Raw genomic sequence first — 13,720 nt, forward strand, 5'->3', positions numbered from 1 at the left:
ATTCCATCAACATTCTCCATTTTCGAGCTCGTTGGCATCATGGATTTCAATTCCAGAATTATCCCCTAAATTCTTCGAAAATCAGTGAAAATCAGGGTGAAATCCAACCACGAATTCTTTGAAAGTCGTCTGGAATCTATGTGAATTCCATGGAATTTAAATTCCATGGACTTTTTAAAGTATGTGGAAATCCACAACGAATACACCCCCTAAGATTCCATCGACATTCTCCATTTTCGAGCTCTATCACCGCCCTCTCTCTCTCTTTCACCGCCCTCTCTCTCTCTTTCTCTTTCTCCCACACACACACGTACACACTCTCACAATCTATATATGTATATGTGCATACGTGATTCAGCACAAATATGTCTCACCGGATTTTCATTTTCCCCATTTTCTTAAACTAGCAAACACAGTAAACAAAAAGAAAGAATTTGTAGAGCCATGAAGAGTAATCGCAGTGGAAAGATTTCGGCAAGATGGATTCCCATTTGCTCCATTTGCTTCTTCTTCATCGGGATCATGTTCACAAACAAGTATGTTTAATTCATTGCAAGAATTTTCGGTTCTCTTGAATTTTCAAGTTTGTCAGAATCTGACCCACTGCGAATTTCAATTTTTTAGATTCTGGATTCCATTGGAATCCAACAACCAGTTAATAACTCAGAAAAGAATTGACCAAGAGCTGCAGATCGTGTCCGAGGATTGCAATGCTAGAAAAAAGGTCCAGTCTTTACCAATTGATGTTTACAAGATTCAATTTTTCAAATCAACACTATCTTTTTGTTCAAAGATACATGAATTTTGATATTTTGGAATTTGGCCAGAATTATAATTTTAGTCACACTTAATATCACGTGGAAGCTAGAAATTAATTATGTGGAAATTCAGAGGTCCGAACTGATCTGTTTCGCCAAAACTGCAAACTAAATAGTTCGCCAATTTTGGCAAACATCATATGGCTAACAGATCAATTCGGCATGCAGATTTAAAGGAAAGTTTGACTTCTAATCACGTAATTAATGACCAGCTTTCATGTAGGATTTGAAGTCTGGTCTAATTCGGGTTGAATTTCAAAAAATAAGTTCATGTTTTTTTTTTTTGGTTTTTTTTTTGTCAATGTGGGTTAATAGTCAGAATTTGGGTATACTTCATGTATGTATATCTGATTTTTTTTTTATTTTCAATAGAAAGGAGGAGATCAGGGCATGAATATCATGAATGAGGTGTACAAAACCCATGAAGCAGTTATGTGAGTTCATGATTTCGTTCTGAAAATTTTCATTTGTCATCAAATGCTTCTGTTGTGCTTCTTCAAATGCTATGCTGTTAGATTAAGTGGTTTTACGGATAATATTGGGGAATTCAATTCAGGTCATTGGACAAGTCGATTTCAATGCTGCAGATGGAGTTGTCTGCACCAAGGAGAGGTCAGGAGAGGGGGGGTGGTGAGGGGTCCTCTGTGAGGAAGAAGGCATTTGTGGTGATTGGTATAAACACGGCTTTTAGTAGTCGAAAGAGACGTGATTCTGTCAGAGAGACTTGGATGCCTCGAGGTTTATTGCAGTTTTTAAGTAGATTCTTGTTATTTGTGTTGATGTGATTGAATATTGATGATTTGTGAGTGGTTTCTCAGGCGAGAAGCATCGCAAATTGGAGCAAGAGAAGGGGATCATTGTGAGATTCATGATCGGACATAGGTCGATTGCACCTTTTATCTCATGATGCATGTAGTAGTAGATGCATTATGCCCCCCAATTGACAGTCGGAACTTGTTGCTAAAGAGATTTTGATGCAATGCAATAGCATTGAGATTCTTGTTTTGCTTTTGTTTATAATACTTTGATTTTGGTGGCCTTGCTGTGCATATATATATTTTGGCCGATGCAGTTTTGAGGCCTTTAACGGTCTACTTTTAGACTTGACCCTTTTCATGGAGTCATTATAGAAGCGTAACATATCAAAACTTCTTATACTTGATTGATCCTTACACGTACATATTTTGGTTGATGTAGTGCCACGTCAAACAGTATATTGGATAGAGCTCTCGACTCTGAAGAATCTCAACACAACGATTTTCTTCGGCTGGTAAAAGTCTAGGTTTCGCTGGTAGAAATTTTGTCGGAAATGTATGATTGCAACGTTGTTCAATTTTTTTAGGATCATGTTGAAGGGTATCACGAACTCTCAGCAAAAACAAAGACATTCTTTGCCACGGCTGTTGCAAAGTGGGATGCTGATTTTTATGTCAAGGTTGATGATGACGTCCATGTTAATTTGGGTAAGAATTATACAGATGTATCTTTTTGAGAGATATACTCTCTGCCAAAAGCAATTCATTGAGGGTGTTGCGCCACAGGTACATTGGCCGCGACTCTTGCTCGCCACCGCTCAAAACCAAGAGCTTACATCGGCTGCATGAAGTCGGGACCAGTTCTAGCCCAAAAGTAACAATTGATTGCTTATTGTTTGTTGATTGATTATGTGTTTCTTGTGCTGATTTCGAATATTTAGTAACCGGATCAATTATGCAGAAACGTTAAGTACCATGAACCAGAGTACTGGAAATTCGGAGAGGAAGGGAATAAATATTTCCGGCATGCAACTGGGCAGATCTACGCTATTTCAAAGGATCTAGCCACCTACATTTCCATCAACCGGTAAGAGTTGTAGCTCTCGGGTTAAGACACGTAATTGCACACTAATTTCCCTTCAATATTATTGTCAATAAGCAGATTTATTTAAGGAACATAAGCACATTATCATATGGTGTATGTGGTGGATCTTGCAAAACTGTAATGTCTATCATATGCTCTATAACATAGTGGTGAAACTTTTGATGAAGGTTTCTTGAAAAATGAATGCTTGTGTATGTTAGTCTAAAATCCTTCTCTTTGGTGTATGCTTTAATCATGGATTAATTGTTGTGACTTCAATACTTAGGCCCATTTTGCACAAGTACGCAAACGAAGATGTGTCGCTTGGCGCTTGGTTTATCGGTCTTGAAGTCGAGCACATCGACGAGCGCAGCATGTGCTGTGGTACTCCGCCAGGTACGATATTCCTTATTAGTTCGTTAACGACCGTCATTTGAAGCTCGATACTCAAACTAAAAAATAGTACAGAACCATGATGATACATGTTGGTATTCCCTACCTATATTTAGAGAGGTGCCAAAAGATTGAACTGGCCCAGCCCCACAAGACTTTTCTTAAATCCATTCATTCGTTGGCAGATTGCGAGTGGAAGGCGCAAGCGGGCAATGTATGCGTTGCCTCGTTCGACTGGAGCTGCAGCGGGATCTGCAAATCAGTCGAGAAGTTGAAGCTGGTGCACCAGCAATGTGGTGAAGGAGAAGAGGCTCTCTGGAACGCTCTGTTGTAAAGTTTCCTAGTGATTAGCATAAAAGCTGAATTTCCTTTGCGACAACGACGCATTAGAATCCTTCATCTTGGATCTTGTAGCATCAACTATGAAAGCAGGTTTCAGAGGGACTGAGATTTGGCTGCACTTTTGGAGCCAATATGGTTGAGATTGAGAAGAGAAAATTGTAAAAGTTGTAGGCTTGTATTTTTTATTTAATTTTTTTCTTTCTTAATGCATAATTTACATGGATAGTGTATATGTTGTTTCTTGTGTATGTTTGAAGGAAATTGCATAATATATAGAATGCAATTTTGTGATTGATCGTAATCTAACATGGTTGTATATATTGGATATTGAATCTAACTATCTATTTGAAATTCACTCTACTAAATCACCAGCAATCCCTTAATCCAAACGTATCTCTTAATTGCTTTGGTTTTCAACATAAAAAAAAAAAATTGATTTGAGATTTTAGTTATAATAACTTACAATACTACATCCCTCTCAAAAAAAAAAAAAAAAACTTACAATACTACATCAATACACGAAATTCGCTACGGAATTTAACAACGCAATCCGTGATTGATTTTTCGGGTTTAATAACAAAATATCGATGGCCGGATAGTTATATCTAATAATTTTGATTTTTAAATTTTTTTTAATTTTCCGTTATTGAAGCATCGCTTTTTTTTTTTTTTTAATTTGGGGGAGGGGAGCGGTGGGGTTTGATTGTATTATTTAAATTTGTCGCCACTGAAACATCGTTAATTATTAACTAAATTTAAATATATTATATCAATTAAATGAGTTGTCTCTAATACTCCCTCCGTCCCACGAATCTTGACACGTTTTCCTTTTTGAGCCGTCCCACGAATCTTGACACGTTTCCTTTTTTAGCAATAATTATTACCTTCTCTCTCCTACTTTATCACCTTTATTATATTCTCTCTCCTACTTTATCACTTTTATTACATTCTCTCTCCTACTTTATCAATTTTATACTTTATTAATTACACACTTAAAACATTAATCTACAACTCCTTAATTCTCGTGCCGAACCCAAACGTGTCAAGACTCGCGAGACGGAGGGAGTAATAAATGTAATTCTTATTTAATTTATTATTTAAACCTTAGTCGTTGATGCGTTGTTAATTATTAATTTTAAAAATTTATATCAATTAAATGATTCATCATTATAGCGTCATTAATAATAAATATAATTTTTATTATTTTTATTATTTATTAAATGATTTTGTAATTTATTATATTACCATCATTTACACATCTTTGATAAAGAATATATTTTTTAAATTATTATTATTATTATTATTTAAGTTATCATCAGTATTAACGACGGATCATCGAATTGAGAATCTGTCAGTAATTCCTTATATACTTGATTCCTCATATTCAAATTCAGTTCACATTGGACCCTAAAAAAAGTAAATTTTTCGTGAGCTAGCCGTTCTCGTTTGAAACCTGCCCTTGTCGTCATCCTACCATTGTCCCCATCATAGTCGTCGCCACTTGTCCCCATCCCTCTTTGATGCATACACGACCTATTTCAAACACTTGAGAATTGAGTGTTTCGTTGATATGTTCATCTTGTGAGGATTCAAGCTCAAATGTTGAACTCATTGACACTTGTGATTTTTTGAATTGCATATCTACTTGTGATATTATTATTGTGGAAAACTTTTGAAAATTTGAAGCACTTAAAATGCCACCAATTCATTCTCTCATGTTTGTTATCTTTTGTTTCTCTTCTCTTTGTTATTTGGGGACAAACAACACTTTAAGTTTGGGGGGTTGACAAACGATTTTTGTACCTGAACTTATCATGAATTTTTGTCTTTTCCCTTGTATTTTTCTTGTCAATGAGTGTTTGTGCCCTAGTGTTGAGATTTACAATGATTTGATATTTGGTTGTAGTTTTGGTGTAATTTCAGGGACAATCAAAGAAAAGTTGAAAAAAATATGAAAGCATGGGATCAAAGTACAATTTGATAGAAAATCAGTGAGCGCAAATGGCAGTTGAATCGGAGCTCGGACGAGAGAGAACAAAGCCAAGCGAGTCGGATGTGCACAGAGCCCACGACCGCTGCCCTACGACTATGGGAAGGGGGGTCACCTGATGTCACGGGTGGGACTACTACTCGAGCCAAAACGTTCGAGGGGGTACCCGCGGTCCCCTCCTCCACCCACAACTATGGGCATGATTGTGGGCCCCTCCCAAAACCTTGTCCCCATGAATTAGACCATATGCACGGTCGTGACCAAAGGCAAAAGACGGATTTTGAGGTTTGTGGGCCCAGATGCGAATTTCACCCTCACACTATATAAACCTTTGAATTTGGGGGTGAAATCATCACATTCAACAATCCCAAACCCTAACTTCCCTTGGTTTCACCCAACTACTAAGATTGAGGAGCATTGAAGAAGATAAAAGAAGAAAATAAGATTGAAGATTGCAAGATTGAAATAAGATTTGTCACTTTACTCTCTCATTTGGTTATGTGTTTTCTTGATTTAAGTATTATGTTTGAGACTATATTTGGCTAAATTCCCATTAATTTAGATATTAGACTAGATGGATCTGTAATTGATTGACATCAATATTTATATATATCTTGATTGAGTGTTATTATATCTTTGAGCCCTAGATTTATTGCTTATATGAATGGTATTGGCCATCATTTGTGCATTTTTAATATGTTAATTTGAATTGGGAGAGGATAATCTATATTTAGCTTAGGAGCTTAAAGCATATCATCTTAATAAACTAGGAGGTTGAGAGTTTGAGTGAAGGTGTTGGTGATCCTTGGTGCTTTTTGGAGTTATAGGTTAAAATTTGACCGGAGACGATAATTATGACTTGTAATCTACTTTTTTAATAGTTCAGGACGGGGCTAAATTAAGCTAGGTTCTAAGACCGCCCTAGATAAATAGGTCATATCAAGATTGAATGAATTGAGATTTAAATCTAATTGCTAATCCATTGATATCTAATCTCTAAATCACATCTATGTTCCATTAATCTATATTTATTTTGTTTGATTTTAATTATCTATTGACATCTAAATCTCTAAAATCACATCTCATTCCATTAATATATATTTATTTTGTTTGATTTTAATTATTTATTTTTGTTATTAAATAAACTTTATATAATCAACCAATCATGTTATTGTTTAATCTAAATAGGAGTAATCACTAAAATCTAAACAATATTCCTTGTGAGATACGACCTTGCTTCCACCTATTGTAACTACACAATGCACTTGAAGCGTAATGTGAAATAAAATAGCGAACACACTCGTTGTCCTCATCATCGCCATCGCCACCGCCACCACTCGTCCCTGTCTCTCTCTCTCTCTCTCTCTAAAAAATCCACCACTTGACGCCTCGCCATCCACTCAGTCCTCGAGAAACTGACACCCCCATCATCTTACTGTTCCTACACATTGTCGCCACCCTCCCCTTACAGTAATCACCAACCGCTGCTGCTTGGTAATCGCCTGAAATTGGTGTTTAATTGTTACTAGTGCTTACAAGTTAGGTTAACTTAATTTTTCAATGCTATGTTCACTTAATTCTTTTAATGTGGTAGAAAAGTATAGATTTTCATACTACAACGAATTTGGTTTGAAGAGTTATCCAAATTCAAATATTTAGCTTTAAGGCATATAAATTTAGTTCACTATATAAAGATGTTCTCGCTTCATAATTTTTCTTGGTGACTCGAACCTTCGACCTATTGAATAGAAGGGAAGCATCTTACTAATTGAACTACACTTCGTTGTCTAATCTTAGATTAGATTAGTGTTGCTTAATTTAAATTTAGTTAATTTAGTTAGATTAAATTTGTTATATTAGGTTCTTTTTTTCTTTCTTTTTTTGTTACATTAGGTTGAGTTAGTTTAATTTGGAGCTTTAGATTGAATGGGTTTGGATTAGTTCAAACATATTTGCATGTTTATGATAAGTCGATCGAGCGGCTGGATGATCTAGTCACCGGCTAAATGAACTCTTGATTAATATCTGTCAAATTATTATCTTTTCCAGATTTCCCTTACACATTTCTGACTTATAGTTGTCAACTCGGTCAAATGTGTAAGACTTTTTCACAAAAAATTAAGCAAAATCATATGTTTAAAAGGTAAAATAGATTTTTCACTCAAACTTGGGCATAACATGCTTAAATTTATAAAGTGGTACAATGTTCACATTCAACTTAAGGAATATGACAACACTAATAAATATCCACACATAACTCATTAATTACACCAAATGTCATTGTGATGTGATAAACACATAATTATATATCCTTTCATTTAAAAAATAATATCTTTATTTCAACTCTTATTTTTTGAATAAATATATCCTCAAAAAAGTTATTATCACTTTTTTATTTCATTATAAATTATTTATTTTTTAATATCTGTGCTCAAGGCATATGGCTTAAATTGGGGCGAAAGGAGTAAAAGATTTAGTTTTAACAGCTCACGTTATCTTACAATATATTAACAACAAAAACTATGTTTTCACTTCTTTTTCTTCATTCTTCTATATACTGGTGAATGATATTTTCTTAAAAAATTATTGCAATAACTAATAATTATGTAATAATTAGATGGATCGAGCTAAAACGCTTACGATAGTGGGGCCCGAATTCGACCCATTATCTGGCCCGAAAATCAATTGGTTAGGACAACTACCAAATAAAATCAGACCAGGCCCGGCCCACAATTTCCAATGTGATTAGTTTTCATTATTGATTCGTTGACTTAGAAGAACCCAACCACGATTAATCGCAGCCGTCGATCCGGTCGATCGGCGATGGAGAATTCCGACGTGTTCGGCTCGTCGACGGCGCCGCTTACGTGGCACGATTTCCTCGAGCGCATGCGCCATCCCTCAGCCGCCGAATTTGTCAAAGCCATCAAAAGGTGTTGTTACACACACACACACTCTTGTACCGTTGATTGATTGTCGAATTTGAGGAACTTCGAATTTGGGGAATGTAGTTTCTTTCGTGTTAATTATTGTTAGCTGGAAGCTGGATCTTTTGTTTGTGTATTTTCGGTGATTGAACACAATTAATGATGAGTGTGTTCTGTTTCAATATTTTTATTTTTATTTTTTAATTTAATGTAACTTAGCCGAGGTCTCATATTGCAAGTTGGATGTTTGTTTCTATTTTAGTTTTAAATCAGTCAGTTTCTTTCTTCTTCTTCTTCTTTTTTGGAATTTGTTTTTAGCCCGGAGTTATTGATGGTTTGCAGCTTAATGGAAACTGTATTTGATTTTTAATCACAGCTAAGATTTTAAAGTGTTCTTATTTTATATTTGGAATTTCGTTATCCTTCAGTTTGCTGCTTCAACTGCTAATACTGATTCATTTATGGTACAAAAAATGTTTATTCTGTATATTGCCTTCGTTTTTATGCACTTTTCAGTTCTTTATGCATAATCGAATTTTTTGGATTTCTTAGGTGATGACCATATCTTATATCTACATTAATATGCATTTCTATGTTATTTATCTGAGGCTTTGATGTTTAAATGTGTAATTTAGTTGCTAGTTTATCTCCATCGAAAATGCAATAGCTTAATTAGTTGTTTCCTGTTCTCTGAAATTATTTCTTGAACTGTTTGGGTATATGGACAACCACAAATAAAAGAAACTAGAAAAGGTCTATTATATGATCTCCTTATCTAGGATCTACTTCTTTGCTTATTTGCGTGTCAATCGCTGATATCAACTGCGTATCTGAGCTGAAATATCCGCAGTTTTATAGTCTCATTTTTAAACAATGCCCCGGATGCGGAAAGAGACAGTGCAGCTGTGCAGGAGTTCCTTGGCAATATGGAAGTGGCCTTCAGGGCTCACTCCCTTTGGGCTGGATCTTCAGAGGAGGAATTGGAGAGTGCAGGTGAAGTGAGTATCGTTTTGTTACAATGATACTCGATTCATATTATTAGGTTGCTTGTAACATGGGAACTTCTTTTCTGTGATTGTGTTGATTATTTCAAGATTTATCTGTTGGTATGTTTGACATTTATGAGGCCGGGGCAAGTTAGTGTTGTAACATATTTTCTAGTTAGCTTTGTATTAAGAGTATTGTTTCTACACTGGTGGAAAATAAGTTTTGTTGTTGCACACACCTTTTCTTCAACATCATCATATCACCTAAATTTTATATTGTTTTTGCATTATTTATTGAATTCAGAAAAATGAGCCATTTCGATGAACTGCTTTAGACATAAAGTTAATAAAAATCCTTTCTTTTAATTTTGTGTTAGTCACGTAATCTTCTGTTCTATCTTTCATTAACTTCTTGTTTAGCGGCATATGTAATTTTATTGCGTAACTGCTTTAAATGGAATGGACTTGCTTGTTTCTACCTCTGCCAAACCTTTCAGCTGTTATCACTCGACACAACAGGATCTTAATCTTCGAAACGCTTGTTGTTTTAATTGCAGGGACTGGAAAAGTATGTTATGACAAAGCTATTTACACGAGTGTTTGCTTCAATTCCAGAAGATGTAAAAGCTGACGAGCAGCTTCATGAGAAGATGGCTTTAGTTCAACAATTTATTCGACCAGAGCATCTGGATATCAAGCCGACATTTCAGAATGAAACTTCTTGGTTGGTGAGTGAATCAACGAGTTCTTTCTCTTTGTGTATTATTGTGTGTGAGTGATCACGCACGCTTCTCAAGTGCATTCCTTGTATAGCAACCATAATTTGGTCAGTGGAGCCCTCTTCGCACTGTTCCTGATATGATTATTGTTATGAGATTCAGTGTACTTGCATCACTTAATCATCTATAGGAAATTTATACAGTCCTCTTGGGGATTGACTGTTAATTTTGGATAAAATTAGCTGAAACGGAATGGTGGAGAATAGTTTGGGTTGATGAACTAGTGATTGCTGGATTTGTATAAGCATCATGAGACTAATAGTGATTACTGAGATGATATATGTAGAAAAATTCGCTTTTTTATTAGGGCCTTTTTCCATTTTATCTCTCATCAACAATCTGCAATATGTTATTTTTTGGCTTTGACAATTGAAACCAGAATGTGGAACATGGTGATCTGTATCATTAGAGTTACTTTCATATCTAACTTCTCCACCAGATATAGTTATTTTTGTTTTCCCCTTTATTAATATATTGTCATAATAAATTCACCTGAATTGAGTATTAGTCAATCATTTGTAATAAATGATTCGACATGTTGATTCATGTTCACCTTATGAACAAGTTGATGAATGATCAAAGTTGTTGAGATGTTGTAAGAGATTGTACCCTTGTCTGCTTCTGTCGACAAAATGATTGTGTAATTAGCTATTAAGAAATAAAAAATATGTTGTGTTGGAATTAAAGTCTGATGTGATGGAAAAACAAAATTAGTAGTTTTATGCATCTTCTTCCTTCCTTTTAACTAGAGATTATACGATGTCTAACAATTTAACTAGATGAGAAACCTTACTAGTTACTCCTCTAGATTCTTCACAAGAAGTCTGAAACCAGTTATTATACTATTCTGGCAGCTTGCCCAGAAAGAACTGCAAAAGATTAACATGTACAAGGCACCAAGGGACAAGCTTGTTTGTATTCTAAACTGCTGCAAAGTTATCAGCAACCTCTTAGTCAATGCCTCCCTTGCGTCTAAAGGAGATCACCCAGGGGCTGATGAGTTTCTCCCAGTTCTCATTTATGTCACCATAAAGGTAATTTTTGTTTCTATTCCCGTTCATATCTCTTTCTCAATATTGCTGTGTGGTTCGTGGTGATTGTTAAAGATCAACTTCTTCAATGCTTGTGATACGAGAAAAAGTAACAAACCATTGAAAACTACTTATGTCATGCCATTATTGTTAAAAACATTTTACTAAGGCGTGGAAAATCCTCATTTTCTCTAGCTACTTGGATTATCAGAGACTATTAGTATTATGTTTCTGAGAGGGTGAATATTAGGTTTGGTTTGCTCGTCAGTGTTTAACTAGATAACGGCCTGAACTTTGCTTTAAAGATATATTAATGGTGCTTTTGAGTAGAAGCATGAATTTCTTCCCTCTAATCTACGAATGCTATGAAATTAAAGCCTTGTCTGGTATCTTGTTCAGGCAAACCCGCCTCAGTTACATTCCAACTTGTCATACATACAACGATTCAGACGACAAACGCGCTTGGTAGCAGAATCAGCTTACTTCTTCACGAACATGCTTTCTGTGGAGTCTTTCATCATGGACATGGATGCTAAAGCTCTTTCAATGGATGAATCCGAATTCGAAAACAACATGGAATCAGCAAAGCAACTGCTTTTTGGACTCTCCGAGAGCTCAGATGCACACAGTCAAGCAGATCAGAATTTCGAATATCATCAGAGGGAGGAATCTATGGAGCCAAAACCACCTTTGAGTTCTAGGCGCCATCAAGGTCCAGCTAATACCACACGGGATCATGTCGATTCATCCAAAACCAAATCAGGGAACGATGAGCAATATGGCAGTGATACGTCGTCGTCACTAAATAAGATCCCATCAATTTCAGACCTCGAGAATAGAGGAGCCACCATGCTATTGAAGGAAGACGAGGTAAGCCGTGTCTTTCAAGATTTCCCTTTCTTGTATTCCCAGGCCGGTGATTTGACGGTTGGTGATGTAGAAGATCTGCTAAGCAATTATAAGCAACTAGTGTTCAAGTATGTTTGCCTTGCTAAAGGATTAGGTGTAACAAATCCATCTCCTTCATTACCAAATGCTCAAGACCATAACTTAGAGCAGCCTGAAACAGCAAAGGAACCAGAAAACATATCAGAACATGCAGTTGATAATACCCAAAATGACCCTACTAGCGTAGGCAGCGAGTGGCCCGAATCATCGGATGTTGGGCCGAAAAATACCGATTCAAAGGTGGTGGAAGAAACAGCTCCTAAATCTCAAGCTGAGGAGGAAAATGAAAATCAGAATCCTCAGTGATGACCATCAATCACCCTATGAGAATTATGCAGGTCTGATACAGTTGGTTCCAATTTTTGTTGGAAGGAGCTACTCTTCTTCCAGTTTTTTCTTCTTTTTTTCCCTTTTAATATTTTTGCATAAATTAAGATCATGCTGTAGTTGTGACAATTTGTTTAGAACTTTTGTGTACTAACAGGATTATGGACCATTGTTATGAAAGAATCACAGTTTATGGTGAGAGTGCCTCTTTCTTCCTAATCCATCACATTATATTCGGCTTTGATTAATCGCTAATGTCGAAAACACGACAACGGGTATCTAAAACAAAACACTTGTTATAATCATAATCTAAATGGATACTTTTCTCATCTTATTTTATTTGAAGAGCTCTATTATTACGATATAGCCTTATAAGCTTATAATGAGAAAGAAAGAATATAAAGAGGAATATATCCCCATTATATTGTTCCTATTAATTATTAATAATATGCTTCACGTTTGCTTGTCTGCTTATTGCTTGGATAATAGTTAAATAAATAAATAAAACTTTTTCTCTATTTATTTGTCTGAGAGAGTAAGAAAGAAACAATTGGTAGAGTTGAATAAGTTAAGCAAAGACAACTAGCAAGCACAACTTTTTCTATAATCTGGACATGAGCTTTATTAATTTCATCTTCCAGCTACCAGATAAGCTAGTATTTTTTTTTTCTCAACCACTGCAACAATTTTTGCAATTATTATTTTGTTAGCTTTTTATAATTTCAAAGGTTTAGATTATATATATGGCGTGTGCATGGATGTAGTGCATGTTCCAAGGAAATAATTTGTTGTTCTTTTAAATGAGTCCAAGAACAAAATCTGGCAAAGTATCGTATGTTAGTGCATCTTGTTCTTTTGAATCTTTCCCTTTTCTTTCTTCTATGTATTTTAGTAACCATGTGCACGAGCACCGCTCTACTAATTACTCCCTCCGTCCCTGAAATAAGTTCCTCTTTTTCCATTTTGGGACGTCCCCCAAATAAGTTCCTCTTTCTTTCTTTCTATTTTTGGACAACTACCCCACCACTAATAATATTTTATTTATTCTTACTTTTCACTTTTTCATCACCTCAATACTAATTATAACACTTTTTCACCTTTTCACCACTCCCAATACTAATTATAACATATTTTTTTCCACTATCAATACACTTTACCATTTTCCTTAAAACCCGTGCCGTCCCCAAAGAGGAACTTATTTTGGGGACGGAGGGAGTATAATATTAACGTCACATAGGTTTAGAGATTTAACTCACTTTGATTATATTATATATATTGGAAAAGGTTCAGATGAGAATCCTTATATATTATTCAAACAAGATTTATTTTCATTATGAAGA

At 35.4% G+C, this 13,720-nt stretch overlaps 2 protein-coding genes across 2 annotated transcripts; both read left to right on the forward strand.

Annotated features, from left to right (window-relative positions):
• The first annotated feature begins 268 nt into the window (after positions 1 to 268).
• LOC131002686 (beta-1,3-galactosyltransferase 7-like) lies at positions 269 to 3,685 on the forward strand. The gene is made up of 11 exons (XM_057929158.1): positions 269 to 536; positions 625 to 724; positions 1,191 to 1,252; positions 1,375 to 1,556; positions 1,637 to 1,700; positions 2,016 to 2,088; positions 2,161 to 2,281; positions 2,360 to 2,447; positions 2,535 to 2,660; positions 2,944 to 3,053; positions 3,236 to 3,685. The coding sequence occupies exons 1-11, from the start codon at positions 445 to 447 to the stop codon at positions 3,382 to 3,384; spliced, it is 1,167 nt and encodes a 388-aa protein (XP_057785141.1). The 5' UTR covers positions 269 to 444; the 3' UTR covers positions 3,385 to 3,685.
• Positions 3,686 to 8,083: 4,398 nt separating this feature from the next.
• On the forward strand, positions 8,084 to 12,579 carry LOC131002663 (vacuolar protein sorting-associated protein 9A-like). The gene is made up of 5 exons (XM_057929134.1): positions 8,084 to 8,315; positions 9,160 to 9,307; positions 9,853 to 10,023; positions 10,929 to 11,108; positions 11,505 to 12,579. Exons 1-5 carry the CDS (start codon positions 8,206 to 8,208, stop codon positions 12,357 to 12,359), a joined length of 1,464 nt encoding a protein of 487 aa, XP_057785117.1. The 5' UTR covers positions 8,084 to 8,205; the 3' UTR covers positions 12,360 to 12,579.
• The last annotated feature ends 1,141 nt before the right edge of the window (positions 12,580 to 13,720 follow it).

This window comes from Salvia miltiorrhiza, unplaced genomic scaffold (genome assembly GCF_028751815.1).
Source record: "Salvia miltiorrhiza cultivar Shanhuang (shh) unplaced genomic scaffold, IMPLAD_Smil_shh fragScaff_scaffold_173, whole genome shotgun sequence".
Classification (NCBI taxonomy): domain Eukaryota; kingdom Viridiplantae; phylum Streptophyta; class Magnoliopsida; order Lamiales; family Lamiaceae; genus Salvia; species Salvia miltiorrhiza.